The 19065-nt window shown below is 43.9% G+C and overlaps 1 protein-coding gene across 2 annotated transcripts in view; it reads left to right on the top strand.

Annotated features, from left to right (window-relative positions):
• POMT2 (protein O-mannosyltransferase 2) overlaps window positions 1-19065 on the top strand; it is a 49311-nt gene that overhangs the window by 25444 nt on the left and 4802 nt on the right. For both annotated transcript variants that reach the window (XM_082617564.1, XM_082617565.1), the window contains exons 10-18: window positions 3081-3147; window positions 9675-9744; window positions 11702-11780; window positions 13159-13310; window positions 13754-13845; window positions 14914-14990; window positions 18194-18265; window positions 18547-18606; window positions 18699-18804. In XM_082617564.1, the coding sequence (XP_082473690.1) occupies window positions 3081-3147; window positions 9675-9744; window positions 11702-11780; window positions 13159-13310; window positions 13754-13845; window positions 14914-14990; window positions 18194-18265; window positions 18547-18606; window positions 18699-18804 (775 nt within the window). The remainder of the gene's footprint in view (window positions 1-3080; window positions 3148-9674; window positions 9745-11701; window positions 11781-13158; window positions 13311-13753; window positions 13846-14913; window positions 14991-18193; window positions 18266-18546; window positions 18607-18698; window positions 18805-19065) is intronic.

Raw genomic sequence — 19065 nt, 5'->3', positions numbered from 1 at the left:
CACCATAATCAGAAATGGAGGAGGAAGCATGGCTTTGGAGATGAGTTTTCTTTGTGTATTTTAGCTCTGGGGCTTGTCTCAGGAAAGAGACGTGAGTGTGTAGCATACAGGTGTCAGTGACACAGTGGGATGCGTGACATTGCCCTGAAGGGAGGTGCAGAGGGAGGAGGGCCAGCAGAGGAGCCCTGGGGAGCAGCAGCACGTAAGGCAGCATTAAAGGCGCTCAGAGTGGCGCTGGTAGAAGCGGCTGAGAAGGAAAGGGTGGACGTGGGGGGCGGTTGGAGGAGAACAGGAGGAGAGTGCTGAGCAGAGGGTCTCCAGTGGGAGGAGACGCCAGCAGTTCAGGTGCTGCAGAGACCTCGGAGAAGGTGAGGACAGAGGAAGAGGCCTTCGAAGGGCAACGTGGGAGGCCTGGCAACTCTGACAAGGGTGGCTTCCATGGCGTGGGCAGGGTGGAGGCCTCAGATGCAGTGACCCGAGGAGAGGAGAGTGCGGAGGTCGGGGCTTCAGGGCTGGCTGCTGCTCTGAGAAGCTTGAAGTGAAGTTTCTCTTCCTGCAAAATGACCAAAATATTTACTTTGTGAAAAACGTTTGCTTCTCAAAATATTTTATTGTTATTATTTCCCTATTTACTAGAAAGTTGACCCAGAGTATTGGGTTTTGGTATCAGTTTCCCTTTTTTTTTTTTTTTTTTTTTTTGCGATATGCGGGCCTCTCACTGTTGTGGCCTCTCCCGTTGCGGAGCACAGGCTCCGGACGCGCAGGCCCAGCGGCCATGGCTCACGGGCCCAGCCGCTCCGTGGCATGTGGGATCTTCCCGGACCGGGGCACGAACCCGTGTCCCCTGCATCGGCAGGCGGACTCTCAACCACTGCGCCACCAGGGAAGCCCAGTTTCCCATTCTTGACTCTCTGCTTCTCTCTAGCGCAGTGGTTCTCAACCCTGGCTGCGCTTTAGAGTCCACTGGAGAGCTTTTAAAAAATTCTGTTGCCTGAGGTCCACCCCAGAGATTCTGACTTAATTGACCTAGGATGGGGCCCATGCATTGTGCATTTTTGTTTTGGTTTTAAGCTCTCCAGAAGAGTCTAATGTACTGCTAGCCCTTCCATAGTGATACCTTGCTACTGGTGTCACGTAGGAGATAAAGTTACAGATGTGGTGACCAGGAATATCTATACTGTGCAAAGGGAGAGAAGAGCCACGTTCTGAAAGGCCCTATTAAGCTGGTCTTAGTGTTACACACTTGAAGCCCATGGGTGGAGGCATGAAGTTGTGACAGTCATCTAGAGAGAGCACATTAGGCCAAGGGACAGAGAGCCTGGCTTTGTCACTGACTGAGTCACTGAGCCTTTCACAGTCTGTGTCTTCATCTGTAAATTGCGGGGACCGCACTAAATAACCTCTAGTAGTCCTCTCTGCCCTGTAGTTTAATGTCTTGTTAACAGGTCTCGATTTTTAAATGTTTTTAAAGCAAGATTGGAAAGTGTAGAAAAGTATAAAAAAAACCTTAAGTTACACATAATCCAAGATCAGTGTTTATCCACATAGTGTGATGTACAACATTCTGCTGTAATAGCTTACCTGTGTCCATAGAAGACCTCATATTATAAAAAACTCCATTGTAAAAATAAATGTTTCAAGGGGAAAAAGAGGCCATGGACTCTATTCACAATAAATAAGTGATTTTTCTAATAGGAATTTTAATGATAATGGTTTTTGTAAAAACAAAAAACAAAATGACAGCACGGAGTGCACACACGAGCACCACAAAAGCTTAACATCCTTGAGCAAAATCAAGTTGGGTGAACTTGATGTATGCAGCTTTTGTTGGGGAGTGTGGACTTAACTTATCTGTGGCTGCCACAACTTTTAACTTGTATGTTCTTAATACCATTATCCCTAATTATTTCTGAGAAAGCAAAAGCCACTGAAACAAAGCAGCCATAATACACGCATAATTATTTTCCTACACGCTAATTCCAAATCTCTTTGCAAGTAAATAAGTCATGTTTTGTCCAATTGGAGTTATTAAAACTCACGTTGTAGGAGAGATGCCTTTGTTTCCGTTGCTTCTGGGTATTTATGTGCTTGTATACATAATTAGCATAATTGTATGTATGCAGTCTCTATCCTGGGAGCTATGGAGCTAGCTCCCTCCCTCCGTTTGAATCCTGGCTCTCAAGCTGACAAGCTGTGAGACCTTTACTTAACCTCAGCGAATTACTTACCCTCAGTTTGCTTGTAAGTAAGGTGGGGGTAACCATAGTACCTACAACCTAGAGATAAGACGTGTCCAGTGCTTAGAGCAGTGCCTAGTGATAAATGGTAACCATTTTCAACAGCAGCATGTTATACGCCTTCTCCTGTGCTGGGTAAAAATGCCCTGAAACATTTTCTGCGGCTGTATAATATTCTGTCCTGTGGACATAACCAGCACGTAACTCTTCCTTTAGTATTGGACATTTATATTGTTCCCAGGATTTTTGCTGGTAGTTTAATTGCAACATTATATGCGTGTACACACATGCACACACATACAATTTTAAAAAAATCAGTATATACAAAATGGCTATGTCTAAAACTTCAGGCTTCTAGGATAAGATATTAATAGAGCTTTTTTCGTTTCATTTGGCCATATTCTAGAAAATATTTGGCCATATTCTAAAAAATATCATAGCATGAATTTTTCATTTAGAAAGTTTGAGACATGGTCTTGATGACTTTTTAAAAATGCACTAAATTCTCTTTGTGTGCTGGAGACTGTGTTACACAAGATGTTATGGTTCCTCCCTCTAGGAGGTGGGAAGTTGAAAGATAGGATGCAGAGGGGTACACAGAGACAAATCAAAAAGGCTTTTGTGGGAAAAGACCTCTAAATATAGAAGGAAGGAGAGAAAATAGCATTCACCAAATGCTACTTCTGAGACCTGTTGGGAAACACAGCCCCTTGGGTTGGTGGCTGGGGATTCTGAAAAAGGCTTAAGCAACATTGGCTTGCTATTGATTGTCCTGTGACCGGCTGTGCTGATAGTGACTGTCTTCTCCCTCCCATCTCCTCCTCCCTCCCCCACCCCACCCAGGTCACCACCTATTTGCATAAGGACTACAACAACCTGTGGATTATCAAGAAACATAATACAGACTCAGGTAATGCGGTAGGGAACTGGCGCTTCTTGTATTATTACTTACTCTGAGCCCTCCTTAACATTTCTCATGCCTCCAAAAGAATGGTACTGGGATGGGCTTTCCTGAGCAGTTTTTGCCATCTTTATGGATCTCAGTTATCCTTTCAACGGTTATTTATTGAGCCCCTGCTACGTTCCAAGGACTGTTGTTGGCATAGGGATAAGCAGTGAGCAAGACAGATAAGATCTCTTAGAGCTGTCTTTTCTTTTTTAATTTTTAAATTTAATTTTATTAATTTTTTTATACAGCAGCTTCTTATTAGTTATCCATTTTATAGACAACAGTGTATACATATCAATCCCAATCTCCCAATTCATCACACCACCACCACCACCCCCGGCCGCTTTCCCCCCTTGGTGTCCATACGTTTGTTCTCTACATCTGTGTCTCAATTTCTGCCCTGCAAACTGGTTCATCTGTACCATTTTTCTAGGTTCCACATATATGGGTTAATATACAATATTTGTTTTTCTCTTTCTCACTTACTTCACTCTCTGTGACAGTCTCTAGATCCAACCATGTCTCTACAAATGACCCAATTTTGTTCCTTTTTATGGCTGAGTAATATTCCATTGTATATATATATGTACCACATCTTCTTTATCTATTCATCTGTCGATGGGCATTTAGGTTGCTTCCATGACCTGGCTATTGTAAACAGTGCTGCAGTGAACAGTGGGGTGCATGTGTCTTTTTGAATTATGGTTTTCTCTGGGTATATGCCCAGTAGTGGGATTGCTGGATCATCTGGTAGTTTTATTTTTAATTTTTTAAGGAACCTCCATACTGTTCTCCATAGTGGCTGTATCAATTTACATTCCCACCAATAGTGCAAGGGGGTTCCCTTTTCTCCACACCCTCTCCAGCATTTGTTGTTTATAGATTTTCTGATGATGCCCTTTCTAACCAGTGTGAGGTGATACCTCATTGTAGTTTTGATTTGCATTTCTCTAATAATTAGTGATGTTGAGCAGCTTTTCATGTGCTTCTTGGCCATCTATATGTCTTCTTTGGAGAAATGTCTATTTAGGTCTTCTGCCCATTTTTGGATTGGGTTGTTTGTGTTTTTAATATTGAGCTGCATGAGTTGTTTATATATTTTGGAGATTAATCCTTTGTCCATTGGTTCATTTGCAAATATTTTCTCCCATTCTGAGGGTTGTCTTTTCGTCTTGTTTGTAGTTTCCCTTGCTTTGCAAAAGCTTTTAAGTTTCATTAGGTCCCATTTGTTTGTTTTTGTTTTTATTTCCATTACTCTAGGAGGTGGATCAAAAAAGATCTTGCTGTGATTTATGTCAAAGAATGTTCTTCCTCTGTTCTCCTCTAAGAGTTTTATAGTGTCCAATCTTACATTTAGGTCTCTAATCCATTTTGAGTTTATTTTTCTGTATGGTGTTAGGGAGTGTTCTAATTTCATTCTTTTACATGTAGCTGTCCAGTTTTCCCAGCACCACTTATTGAAGAGACTGTCTTTCCTCTGTTGTATATCCTTGCCTCCTTTGTCATAGATTAGATGACCATAGGTGCATGGGTTTATCTCTGGGCTTTCTATCCTGTTCCATTGATCTATATTTCTGGTTTTGTGCCAGTACCATATTATCTTGATTACTGTAGCTTTGTAGTATAGTCTGAAGTCATGGAGTCTGATTCCTCCAGCTCCGTTTTTTTCCCTCAAGACTGCTTTGGCTATTCGGGGTCTTTAGTGTCTCCATACAAATTTTAAGATTTTTTGTTCTAGTTCTGTAAAAAATGCCATTGGTAATTTGATAAGGATTGCATTGAATCTGTAGATTGCTTTGGGTAGTATAGTCATTTTCACAATATTGATTCTTCCAATCCAAGAACATGGTATATATCTCTGCATCTGTTTGTATCATCTTTAATTTCTTTCATCAGTGTCTTATAGTTTTCTGCATACAGGTCTTTTGTCTCCCTAGGAAGGTTTATTCCTAGGTACTTTATTCTTTTTGTTGCAGTGGTAAATGGGAGTGTTTCCATAATTTCTCTTTCAGACTTTTCATTATTAGTGTATAGAAATGCAAGAGATTTCTGTGCATTAATTTTGTATCCTGCAACTTTACCAAATTCATTGATTAGCTCTAGTAGTTTTTTGGTGGCATCTTTAGGATTCTCTATGTATAGTACCATGTCATCTGCAAACAGTGACAGTTTTACTTCTTTTCCAATTTGTATTCCTTTTATTTCTTTTTCTTCTCTGATTGCCACGGCTAGGACTTCCAACACCATGTTGAATAATAGTGGTGAGAGTAGACATCCTTGTCTTGTTCCTGATCTTAGAGGAAATGCTTTCAGCTTTTCACCATTGAGAATGATGTTTGCTGTGGGTTTGTCGTATGTGGCCTTTATTATGTTGAGGTAGGTTCCCTCTATGCCCACTTTCTGGAGAGTTTTTATCATAAACGGGTGTTGAATTTTGTCAAAAGCTTTTTCTGCATCTATTGAGATGATCATATGGTTTTTCTCCTTCATTTTGTTAATATGATGTATCACATTGATTGATTTGAGTATATTGAAGAATCCTTGCAACCCTGGGATAAATCCCACTTGATCGTGGTGTATGATCCTTTCAATGTGTTGTTGGATTCCGTTTGCTAGTATTTTGTTGAGGATTTTTGCATCTATATTCATGAGTGATGTTGGTCTGTAATTTTCTTTTTTTCTGGTATCTTTGTCTGGTTTTGGTATCAGGGTGATGGTGGCCTCATAGAATGAGTTTGGGAGTGTTCCTTCCTCTGCAATTTTTTGGAAGAGTTTGAGAAAGATGGGTGTTAGCTCTTCTCTAAATGTTTGGTAGAATTCGCCTGTGAAGGCATCTGGTCCTGGACTTTTGTTTGTTGCAAGATTTTTAATCACAGTTCCAATTTCATTACTTGTGATTGGTCTGTTCATATTTTCTATTTCTTCCTGGTTCAGCCTTGGAAGGGTATACATTTCTAAGAATTTGTCCATTTCTTCCAGGTTGTCCATTTTATTGGCATAGGTTTGCTTGTAGTAGTCTCTTAGGATGCTTTGTATTTCTGTGGTGTCTGTTGTAACTTCTCCTTTTTCATTTCTAATTTTATTGATTTGAGTCCTCTCCGTCTTTTTCTTGATGAGTCTGACTAATGGTTTATCAATTTTGTTTATCTTCTCAAAGAACCAGCTTTTAGTTTTATTGATCTTTGCTATTGTTTTCTTTGTTTCTATTTCATTTATTTCTGCTCTGATCTTTATGATTTCTTTCCTTCTACTAACTTTGGGTTCTGTTTTCTTCTTCTTTCTCTAGTTTCTTTAGGTGTAAGGTTAGATTGTTTATTTGAGATTTTTCTTGTTTCTTGAGGTAGGCTTGTATTGCTGTAAACTTCCCTCTTAGAACTGCTTTTGCTGCATCCCATAGGTTTTGGATTGTAGTCTTTTCGTTGTCATTTGTCTCTAGGTATTTTTTGATTTCCTCTTTGATTTGTTCAGTGATCTCTTGGTTATTTAGTAACATACTGTTTAGCCTCCATGTGTTTGTGTTTTTTACGTTTTTTTCCTTGTAATGGATTTCTAATCTCATAGCATTGTGGTCAGAAAAGATGCTTGATATGATTTCAGTTTTCTTAAATTTACTGAGATTTGATTTGTGACCCAAGATGTGATCTATCCTGGAGAATGTTCCATGTGCACTTGAGAAGAAAGTGTAATGTGCTGTTTTTGGATGGAATGTCTTATAAATATCAATTAAATCTATCTGGTCTGTTGTGTCATTTAAAGCTTGTATTTCCTTATTAATTTTCTGTTTGGATGATCTGTCCATTGGTGTAAGTGAGGTGTTCAAGTCCCCCACTATTATTGTGTTATTGTCAATTTCCTCTTTTATAGCTGTTAGCAGTTGCCTTATGTTTTGAGGTGCTCCTATGTTGGGTGCATATATACTCATAATTGTTATATCTTCTTCTTGGATTGATCCCTTGATCATTATGTAGTGTCCTTCCTTGTCTCTTGTAACATTCTTTATTTTAAAGTCTATTTTATCTGATATGAGTATTGCTACTCCAGCTTTCTTTTGATTTCCAAGTGCATGGAATATCTTTTTCCATCCCGTCCCTTTCAGTCTGTATGTGTCTCTAGGTCTGAAGTGGGTCTCTTGTAGATAGCATATATATGGGACTCAGACAGCTGAGGCTCAGACTTAATCCAGAAGAGGTTACCTGGACACATGCCTGGGGCACACTGTGGCTGCTTTCATTTCTGATTTAGAGCACACCAAGCCTTGCAGACCCCAGCATGTGGTACAGCTCAGGTTGTCTGGATGTGATATAGGGCTGCTGCCCACTGGTCATCCCAGGCCTGGGCCAGTCTGTTGGAGATCTGCGGGCCTGCTAGCCCTGTGGCTGGGCTCATCTAGGCTGGTGCCTGGGATCTCCCTCAATGCCTGCACATCTGCCTCTGACAGGCCAGGGTGAAGCTGCTCTGAAGCACACCTATGGGGCTCCCAGGGCTTTTTGACAAGGGCTATGTCTGGATCTTCTGGTTTTTTGGTCAGACAGCTGGCTACCTGCAGACTGTGCCTTTTGCTGCAGCTGAGAAGAGAACAGAACAGAGGGCATCTCCAGCTCACCTTCTGATTGTCTTATGCCACAGGTGTTCTCTCCTCAGCAAACACCACCTGGCTCAGCCTGTCTCGAGTCAGCTGCTCCTGGCCTTTGTGGGGAAGTGGGCAGCTGCTCATCTAAATTTACCTTCTCTGTTCCTTTCGCCACCTCCCCTTATTGCCATGGTTTTTAGGCTTGAAACGTGGCCTACATGACCACTGTCTTTGCATCCTACTCCCTGGTAGTATAAATTATGACACCTTTGGGCAGGATCTATTTCTGTCCCTTATAGTACTGTTACAGATTTTGTTTTGATTCAACAGGCCAAACATAAGCAGTCTGTTGCAATGAGGGGTTCTGAGGGAAGACCAGCTTTCCTTCTAAAGTCATGTTGGCACGGACCAAGTCTTTGAACGTCCCTGTTCTGTTATTCCACTGTGGCTTCCAGGTTAAGGTGGCTGCATATCACTCTGGTGACTAAGGATTCGTGTGAAGGCAGATCACTACAGGCATTCTGGGAAGGGGGAACTGTCTAGACAAAGGTCTTTGTGTTCTTGATGGCCATAAGTGCCCCTCTCCCACAGATCCATATTAACTAAAACTTCCCTCCCCTTTGACTTATTTGATTTGTCATCTTGCTGATTCTTCTTCTTCTTTTTAAAATAAATTTATTAATTTATTTTTGGCTGTGTTGGGTCTTCGTTGCTGCGCGCAGGCTTTCTCTAGTTGCGGCAAGCAGGGGCTACTCTTGGTTGCGGTGCACGGGCTTCTCATTGCAGTGGCTTCTTTTGTTGTGGAGCACGGGCTCTAGGGAGCGTGGGCTTCAGTAGTTGTGGCACACAGGCTCCGTAGTTGTGGCTTGCAGGCTCAGTGGTTGTGGCTCGTGGGCTGTACAGCGCAGGCTCAGTAGTTGTGGTGCATGGGCTTAGTTGCTCCGCGGCATGTGGGATCTTCCCGGACCAGGGATCGAACCTGTGTCCCCTGCATTGGCAGGCGGATTCTTAACCACTGTGCCACCAGGGAAGTCCTGATTATTCTTCTTAAGAGACCTTAGAAGGCAGCGCAGGAATGGGCATTTCTACAGTTGAGTTCTCTAATTCTGTTGAGAGCCAGTGATTTGTCCTGGCAGATTTGTCTTTCCTGACCTTGAGTGTTAATGTCTACTGCCTGGGACAGAAATTTGCAAGGACCTTCTGTGTTGCTGTGATTACTGCCAGCTCCTTTTCCACTGTCGTCACTTTTCTAGATCCTCACTGGTCTTGACTTCTTGACGATACAGAAGTAGTTCTTTTCTTTCATCATTTTCTTTGCCTCACGTTTATCAAGTCTATTGCCAGAGACAAGATAATCACTGGTAAAATATGCAGGGTTTAACATTTGATTTTGAAGAGAGCTGGGGAAATGGTCTTTTGCATGGAATTAATATTTGAAAGACTATATTTTTACTTCTAAAAGGAAAGTCTTATTATTTAGCTTCCCAGCTTAAAAATCCTCTAGTTGGGGCTTCAGTGCTTGTCAGATAAAGGCCACATTTCCTAGCCTGGCATACACAGTCTGGCCCCACTTGTCCACACCCTCACCTATTCCCACTCTCCTTCCTGCCCACCCTCCCTAACCACGTGAATTCATTTGCCACTGATTCAGATGAGTTTTGCTCTTTCATACCTCTGTGGCTTTTCCCCACTTGTTCACCTGACAACTTCTCCCTCTCCTTTGAGAGTCTTTTCAGTCATTATCTCTGGGACACCCTTCCCTCATCCTCTAAGACAGTTCGCTTTGGTCCCACAGCACTCTGTCAGTACCTCATGCGCATACCACGTTGTACTATAACTCTTTACTGGTAGGCCCTTGATTAATGCTAGCTTAATGAGTGAACGGTTTCAGACATCAATGCTTGTTTCTTCTTGACAGATCCCCTAGACCCTTCACTCCCGGTGGAGTTTGTAAGACATGGAGACGTCATTCGACTAGAACACAAAGAGTAAGTAACTTTGCTGTTTGGGATAAATGAGTGGCATGAGCATCAAAGGTACAGAGCTCTTTTAAGCTGGAAATAAACAGAAGTCAAATGTGGATGAGGCTCTAGTAATGGAACAAGGCTGCTGTGCTAGAATGGGAGAATGATTACTTTGCCTATTTTGGCTTTGGGAAGCTTTGGATTTTGAAGGTACCTTTCAACTGCCCTTTTCCTAGGGGGAAGAAAGAAAAAAATTGAGTTGCCCAAAGCTTCTTCTTAAGGGGCTGCCTTTAGAAAGGTATAGGAGTCTGTTTCTGAATATGGCAAACTAGTTCATTTAACCAGTGTTCTCACTGAAAATGACTAAAAATGCTGGAAAATGTAGAAACATCTTCTTAAAAGCATAAAGAACTGACAAGATAGTAAGGAGTTACTAGGTCAAAATCTCAGTGAAAGGGGGAATCCAGAGAAAAAGTGGGACACTGTGGCTACTTCTGCCTTGAACCCACAATCTTGAGTTTTGATTTTTGGGTTTTGACTTCTCTAGAGAGAAGAAGTTTTAAAGTCAAAGCTCTAGGCTCACCCAAAGTGGTAAATTATTGTGATCTTCCCCCAAATTTGTAACCCCCAAAGGCTTAGGGTTAGGAGAAATTTGCCCTATCTACCTATATCCAGAGTGTGTTTGGGAGAGCAGGGTGGGGGGTGAGGTTGGTGGGGACACTAAATCTGGTTCCTGAGAAGTTGTAATTACCAGTTGATCTTCACATGGATTTGCAACCCAAATTCATTTCACCTGGATGGTCTCAAAATCTTCAGGCCATGAATTTAAATGAACATGGTCCTAAGAGTGTGGTAATGTTCCCTTGGTGCCTGGCTAGAAGCAAATGTTAATCCTCTTTTGGGAAAGACGTGGTTATCCATTCCTAGAAATAGTTTTTCAGTGACAGTGAATAGTACACAGTAAAAAATAACTAAGCATACAAGGAAATAGGGCACCATGTGCAAGAATGAACAGGAAAAATAGGCAACAGAAGCAGCCCTGCAAAAATTTCATATGAGTTATCAGATACAGAATTTTTTTTTTAAATCAGGGATTTTTTTTAACATACATATAGAAAAGCTATGAGCAGTGTTTTTTCCCTAGTCAGTAAGATTATGGATACTTAAAATTTTAATTTTATTATTATTAAATAAATTTTATTTTTTAAATAACTTAAAATTTATTAACTAAATTTTATTTTTGCAAATTTCCAATATTTTTATAATGAACATTGATTACTTATTATGGATAAAGTAAGGATTATTACAAAAAGCACAAAGTAAATAAAATCTAAATTAAACCCTCCACTTCCCCCACAGATCCCCACTTTGTAAAACTGGTGATAGGAATAGAAAGCATAGATGGTAGGGAGGCAGTTTACCTATCTCAGGTATATGTAGATTACAAATTTTAATTTTCTTCTCCCTAAACCTACCTCATAAGTCAGGCTAGCTTGCCTCAAAGCCACCAATGTGTTCAGTCATTCCCCTGCCCCCCACCTGAAGTTGTCACTTGTTCGGAAGTGAAGCCCCTTTCTTGGCATATGGTCCAGTACTCCTACCATCTGTCCCTCCCGATATGTTGGATTTAATGGTTTGGATTCTAATTTTTCTTTTTTTTTTTTTTTTTTTTTTTTTGCGGTAAGCGGGCCTCTCACTGTTGTGACCTCTCCCGTTGCGGAGCACAGGCTCTGGACGCGCCGGCTCAGTGCCATGGCTCACGGGCTCAGCCGCTCCGGGGCATGTGGGATCTTCCCGGACCAGGGCACGAACCCGTATCCCCTGCATCGGCAGGCGGACTCTCAACCACTGCGCCACCAGGGAAGCCCCGATTCTAATTTTTCTTATCCAAACAGATGACTCTGAGTAGTCTTGGTAGAAGAAGAAACATTGCACATCTCTTTTCTTCAGGATAGTGGCACTTCTCTCTTTTAATTTCTAGGACTTCGCGGAACTTGCACAGTCACTATCACGAGGCCCCCCTGACCCGGAAGCACTATCAGGTCACAGGCTATGGCATAGTAAGTGAGCCACTCGAGTGTGAGCAGGATGTCAAAAACTGTGGGGCCTGGCTCAGGGCCATGTGGCGGAACACATCCTCCCCAGAATTCTGGAATGTTCCTAACGATTGGCTGCACAGGGACTCTTAACATTTAGGAACTTTCTGGCTAGGCTTTTTGCTGTGGGAAAGGCAGCCTATGAAGTCTATTTGTTTCCATCTCTTGCCTCCCATAATTACCATGCCATTTTTATGTTCTGACACTTAATAAATGTCAAATATGAATACTGTAAGGGTCTCTTTTAAAATCATATTATACTTAGAAGCCACAGGGCCACAATATGACCCCAGATGAATATACAAGTTTATCCTTTGCCAGATCCCAAATTCTCATTGGCTTTTTTTTTTTTTTTTTTTTTTTTGCGGCACGCCGGCCTCTCACTGCCGTGGCCTCTCCCATTGCGGAGCACAGGCTCCGGACGCGCAGGCTCAGCAGCCATGGCTCACAGGCCCAGCCGCTCCGCGGCATGTGGGATCCTCCCGGACCGGGGCACGAACCCGTCTCCGCTGCATCAGCAGGCGGACTCTCAACCACTGCGCCACCAGGGAAGCCCTCATTGGCTTTATTTTTAAGGATTACTTCCCTGTTCCACGGAGGGATATTATCCACATTGCTTTGGATTTTTACTGCCTTGGGATGATGCAGTTAATAGAGGAAGCTCTATGAGTATTTATGGCTTGGGGAGTAATTTGAAAACAGAAACAACTAGTGGGAAAGTAGATTTATGACTATCTGTTACGTTCCCTTCCAAGGGCTTTGGTGCTTCAGTAAAGATTCTGGGTTCCTTAAGGTGGAATTCCCAACCTTCTTTCTATTTGCTCATCCCACATTATACTAGAGCCAAGACTCTGGACTTCATCTTTTTCTGGTGGGCATTTCCTGAGGAGAATTAGATGCAACTGTCTTAATTTCCACAGTACGATATCTAGGCCAGACCTTTCTTCGATGAGTGAGTGTCCCCATGGCCACCAGTAATGGATGCAAATAGCCCAAATTTATTTCTGTTGGCACACGGTGATGTCTTGAGTTTAGTTTAAGGGCAAAAACACTTATTTAGAACTTAAACTCTAGTTCTATAAAGTGAAGAATTAGACTTAAGGTTCCAGGAATTATACTACTTTTCTTGGTTGTAATTGCGAGTGCTGGGACAATGGCAGTCACTTGGTATATTTCTATGGCCCTCTTGTTCCCTTTCTCACCTCAGTCATTTAGACCAGTTTGGTCTTTGACCTAATTGTTACATGATGGCATCTGAAAGGGTGACCATCTCCCTTTTCTGATACGTCTTCTCTAAAGTCATCTTACTTTCTTTGTATTTTTTTCTTGATTTATGTGGCAGAATGGGACAGGAGACTCAAATGACTTCTGGCGGATTGAGGTTGTAAACAGAAAATTTGGAAACCGAATCAAAGTGCTGAGAAGTCGAATTCGCCTCATCCATCTGGTGACAGGTTGTGTCCTGGGCTCCTCGGGAAAGGTCCTGCCCAAATGGTGAGTCTCTGGGGTTTTGATGTCCCATGAGTGGCTCATGCTTTTCCTTTCACACTACAAGGAGTATACCAAAAACTTCCATTTCGCAGTGGTCGATGTTCACCTCAGGTTTGCTTTTTCTTTGTGGTGGATGGAGGGAGGAAAGGCATCAGGAGTTTTATGGAGCCCAGAACTCCAGCGTTCCTTTGGTGTTTGTTGTAACAGTTGAACATTTGTACATCTGGCTTGTGATAACTCTCTGGATCTACGTCTCTTTCTAAAATGGGAATGTTGTGTGCTAGACTCCTCCTAGGATAGTTGTGGAATATAAAAGTGTGAGGCTGAAAAAAGCATGGCCACTGGGTTGGAAAGAGAGGGGCGCCATAGATTGAAGAGCAGTTGGCAGTGTTACTCTCCGGTGGGTTTCAGGTCTTCCGAGAGACATCTGTGACTACTTTTCACAGGGGCTGGGAGCAGCTGGAAGTCACCTGCACTCCATACCTAAAGGAAACCCTCAACTCCATCTGGAACGTGGAAGACCATATCAATCCCAAATGTGAGTGAGGCCATGTCCTGGGCTGGCTCTGAAGGGAACATTTCTAAGTAACTCTCATCTTAGGTAAAGAAACCTTTACAGACTCTGCTCCCACTTTATCTTATTGTTGCCATTTTCTTCCTTTTTTAAACCTAATCTCTTCATATGAATTGTCTAGATAGGGAGCGCCTTTTTTCTCCCCACCCACTTAAACTTCCCATCCTCTTCAAACTCCTCTCCCTAAAGTGACCTACGACTTCACTCGGGGCCAGAGCTGGTTGTCTCTGGTCACTTTCCTTGCCTCCCGCTGGATATGACTCTCTTGCCGCCTATAATGCAGGTCCATCTGCTTGCCTCCTGGGCTATTCTATCCCCTCTGTGGTTACCTCCCCACCCTCAAGGCTTAGAGCAGGCCAGTGCTTTCCCTTTCTGCCCCTGTGTAGGCTCCTCCCCTCCCCACATCCAGCCAAGGCTTTTACAGAAAGCAATGGCTGCAGCCCTTGATCTGATCCCCATATTTATACTACCAGGCTCCAATTGACATTTCCACTCCCGTGTCATCTTCAACTCAATGCGTGTCTGGATTCATCATCTGTCCTCTTAAGCGACCCCCTTCGCGCTTCTGCTTGATTTCTCCTCTTCATGCTTCCCATTTCATTCTTTTTACCACCTAATTTAACCAACCAGCTAATTAACTAAGTAATTAAACAGCTCTTTGTTTGGATGCTGGGAGCCATGTGGGGCCCTGGGGATGCCTTGGTGAGTGAGACAGGCTCGGTCCCTCTGCTCACAGCCCTGCCTCGCGGGGGAGCAGCGTCATGAAGGCTGATGGTGCCGAGGGCTGCGGGAGCTCCAGGGCCAGGGCTTTTCAGCTGTTGCCACTGCCCCCCTCAGAATATCTGCTGAGTGCTTAATACGTGCTGAACGAATGATCGAGAATCCTTCTGTCTCCTCAGCACTCTCACCTGCTTGTTGGCTTGTCAGGAAGGCTACACTCAGACCCTGACAGCAGTGTGGACACCATGGACAGACAGCCATGAGGAGGGGGTGTGTGAGGAAGGTTTACACCTCTGTCATTTCTTTTTCTAGTGCCAAACATCAGCCTGGAGGTGCTGCAGCCCAGTTTTCCTGAGATAATGCTGGAGGCCCACATGGTGATGATCCGGGTACTGTGGCCCCTTCCCATTTGGTGGCTTCTCTAAGAGCTCTTGGGCATCCACAAATTTGGATCATGGATCAGTAACCTTGGTATAGACCCACTGCCCCCTTGTGGAGGACTTAGAAAGTGTCTTCACCTATCCTGGCTTACTTGGTCTTCGAAGGCATTGAATGGTGGTGGCGATGATGGTGACGGTAATGACGATGAACACTTATGTAGCTCTTATGTGCCAGGCGCTACTCTAAGCACTGCACATATATTAACTTAATCCTTATTACAGTCCTCCAGAGATTATCGTTTCCAGTTTACAGATGAGGGAATTGAAGCACAGAGGTTAAAGAACTTGCCCAGGGTCACACAGCTAAATGTAAGAGGTGGATCCAGGCCTTCAGAGTCAGTGCTAGTTACCACTACACTCCTCTGCCTCTAAGTGAATCTCACGTCTGTTGAAGTGGCAGATCTCCTGAAAATCATAGTGCCCTTGGTTGAAAATCGTGAGACACTGATAGGTGATTCCATCATAGGAAATTAGGATTAGTTAGGATGAACAGCTAATTTGAGTGTGTTGTTTATATGCAGCATAAAATCCCAACCAGGAGCCCACTCAGGTTCCCAGACAGAAACAAACTGTTTAGGGGGCATGGTTGATTCTTTTTAAGGTTTTAAAGACTCATCGTTTGTACTCTCTATCATAGTTAGTAGCTGACAGCTGACATCAGAGGTTTAAGAACAATTGAGGGAAGAAATCTTTAAACTGAGAAAGTTCTACCTAGTAGCTTAAAGTTTCCCCTGCGAATTGGAAAAACCCTGATGCAGTTTTGATGTTGAGGGGGAAACCTCTTTACTTTGGCTTCTGGAAAACCGGTGTTCTGCAGGAACGATGTTTAAGAATCACGGTATCTCAAGCCACGTTCGTGTATCTGTGCAGGGTTGCAGGGAGGTGTAGCAGTTGTTATTTTCCCCCTGGTGAGCCACTGTCAGTCGGTCTTTCCTGGAAGTAAGTTCTGTAATATTTGCAATATATACAAATATTAAGTAAGTACTGTAAGCAGTACTCAGTAAATATAGTTGACTTATTTCAACAGATTAAATTTAAAAATTCAAATTTTGTCATTTCTGCACATTGGGAGGTGATGAGTTGACAATAAGCAATCTCTGGGTCCCTTCTTTGACTCTCTGCTTGTAGCTGTCACTCTGGCCTGATGACATAGTTCTTTTGAATATGTGCCTGTCATTCAAAAGATCATTTTAGATCTGGGTAGAATTTTAAGACTAAATCTAAATAAATAGTCTCATTTTTTCTTTCATTATCTAAGAGGTAGAGTCAAAGAAGAAAAGGGACGTAAGGAACCTTTCTTATTCAACTGATGTAGAGTCAGGATGGGGAGAGAGATCAAAATTGTCTGGACTATAGAAACTGCAGGGGACAGGGCTTCTGCTAGCTGAGCAGAGGGCCTAAGGCCTGGGCGGAGAAGGCTGCCCAGCCTGCTGAGGTTAGCTGGAATAAGCCCACTAGGCGTTAAGCATAGAGAACAATGTACAGATACACATGCCTATAATGGTTACAGATTTTCCTTCCTTCCGTTTCTTGGTTTACTAAAGGAGCTGGATTTCTTAAGAGTTTAATGTGTAGGATGCCCTTGGCTTGTTATAGCTCTGGCTGGAGTCCCTGGGTTTGGGGCTGGACTGGACTGGTTTGAAGGAATTGATTTCCCTCAGCAGCTGCTCTGGGGTCCAGCATGATTCATTCTTCATTCCAAGGCCCTTCAGATGGCCATAATGGTTCAGGGGCTGTGCAGCTGACCCCTTTGGGTGTGACACCCCACTGGCACTTTTAACCCTGGAGGATCAATCCAGCCACCGTAGGGAGGCCTGCAAGTGATACCCAAGACCTCAGGAGTTGGGTTAGTAAGGCACTGGGTGGTGGTTCACTGAACCAGACCTGGATCGTTCTTGGGCTAGGCCAGTGGTTCTCGATAGAGGGCAATTTTTGCCTCTGAGGGGATATTTAACAATGTCTGGAGACATTTTTGGCTGGCATCATGGAGGGGTAGGAATGCCTCTGGCATCTAGTGAGAGGCCAGAGATGCTAAACACCCTACACAGCACAGGCCAGCCCACACCAGAGACTTCTCCAGCCCCAAATGTCAATAGTGCCGAGGTGGAGAAACCCCAGCCTAACTCCTAGCACCTCACTCCCCTTCTTGGGGATGACTTCTCAGTCTGTCCTGATGATGAGGCTGACGCCATCCTGCTGGGTAGGATCCAGGATCCTGCTCCTTTTCCTTCTTGTTTTAGCAAAGGCCTGATTTTGCCATTTAGAGACAGGTTGTTGGATAGTCTTGGCTGTTGGACTAAATGGGCTGTGTCTGGGTTTTTCAGGCTAAAGTGTGCGTTCTCAACCAGAGCGATATCGCTCCCAGGGGGTAAAATGTATTCTTGGAGGGTGGGAAAAAGAAAAAAAAGCCCTTAACTTTTTAATGTATAAAGCACAGGTATTCCTGCATTATGTAAACAGATATACAGAATAGCTATGGTATTAAAATGTCATGAGGGGACTTATTGTGGTGATTGTTTTTCAATATATACAAATATTAAATCATTATGTTGTATATCTGAAACTAATATGTTATATATCAATTATACCTCAATAAAAATTTCTTTAAAATGTCATGGCGGGGGAGTGTTTAGGGAATAGATGTCTTAAAAAGGTTGAGTGGGGGCAGGCAACAATGGGAAAAAACGCTGAGAAACACTAGGCTAAAGTAACTTTTTCAAAGTCCAGGAGCTTAGAGTTTCTGGGTTTGTGTTTGAAATTGGCCTTCCAAGGGAACAAGTGAGTCAGCCCTGATTTTATATGCCCCTCCTCATCCTCTTGACACCTTATCCTTGGCCTGGAGATGGATATGTATTTTGTGCCTGTGGGAAACAAGTCTCTCATTCCTCTTTCTCTCAAGCAGAGAGGGTCTGAACGGACTGTCTTTGCTGGGACATGGAGGCTTGCTTGTTGGGAAAAGTAAGTCAGTTTTTGTAAGCAGGTGGGCAGTGACTGAGAATGAGCACCTGATTCTTCCCTGCAAGGGAAGGAGAGGGGAGAGGAGAGAGGGTTTCTCTTGACACCTGGCCACAAATCAGATCCCGGTCCCTCACGTTCCTGTCGGCCTTCTAGAGCTCTGCTTTGACTAGCTTTTCTTTGCCACTTTCCTGCAGGGGAACAATGGCCTCAAACCCAAAGACAACGAGTTCACATCCAAACCCTGGCACTGGCCTATCAACTATCAGGTAGGGCCCGAGGCAAGAAAGAGGGCGTTGAGATTTGGTGGACGTGGGGTGCGCTGGGGGCCAGGGCGCGGCCTCGCCTGGCTCGGGGTGGCCAGAGGTGGGCTCTGTCTTCTGCCCCGATTTGGATCAGCCTTCCCAGGGAGCTCCCGGAGAATGCGCCCACTCTGAGCCTCCCGTCAGGGCTCCCTGTCTACGAAGGGTGACCCGTCTTCCTCCTCCTGGAACTCGTGCGGCTGGGAGGAGCTGAGCTCTGGGCCAGCAGCCTGTCGTCTGCTCCACAGGGCCTGCGCTTCTCAGGGGTCAATGACACTGACTTCCGAGTGTATCTGCTCGGCAACCCGGTGAGTGCCCCGCGCGCCGCGCTTTGGGCCCTGAGCTGCGCCCGTGGAGAGCTGCTGCTCCCTCTCACCCTCCTGTTCTCGTCTCCCTGCAGGTGGTTTGGTGGCTGAATCTGCTGAGCATCGCCCTCTACCTCCTCTCAGGGAGCATCTTTGCTGTGGCCGTGCAGAGAGGGGCACGTCTGCCTGCCGAGGTTGAAGGTCAGGTCCCTGGGCTCTCCCGCCCTCCCACCTAGCAGTCAGGAGGGCGCCTGGGGCCCGCCTGCTGATGGGCCGTCCTTTGCCTTTCCCTCCCCTTCTTCCCGTCTCTTTTGCTTTTTAGAACTCAGTCACCAAATGCCCAGTGCTGTGTTAAACACTGCATCCTCCCAACAACCCTACAAAGTAGAGTTTATTACTCCTGCTTTATGGATTAGGAAATCAAGGCACAAAGAGGTGAAGAAGCTTGTCCCAGTAAGGGAT

Source organism: Mesoplodon mirus (assembly GCF_964341445.2).
Source record: "Mesoplodon mirus genome assembly, chromosome: 4".
Classification (NCBI taxonomy): domain Eukaryota; kingdom Metazoa; phylum Chordata; class Mammalia; order Artiodactyla; family Ziphiidae; genus Mesoplodon; species Mesoplodon mirus.
This window is presented reverse-complemented; position numbering and strand designations above follow the sequence as displayed.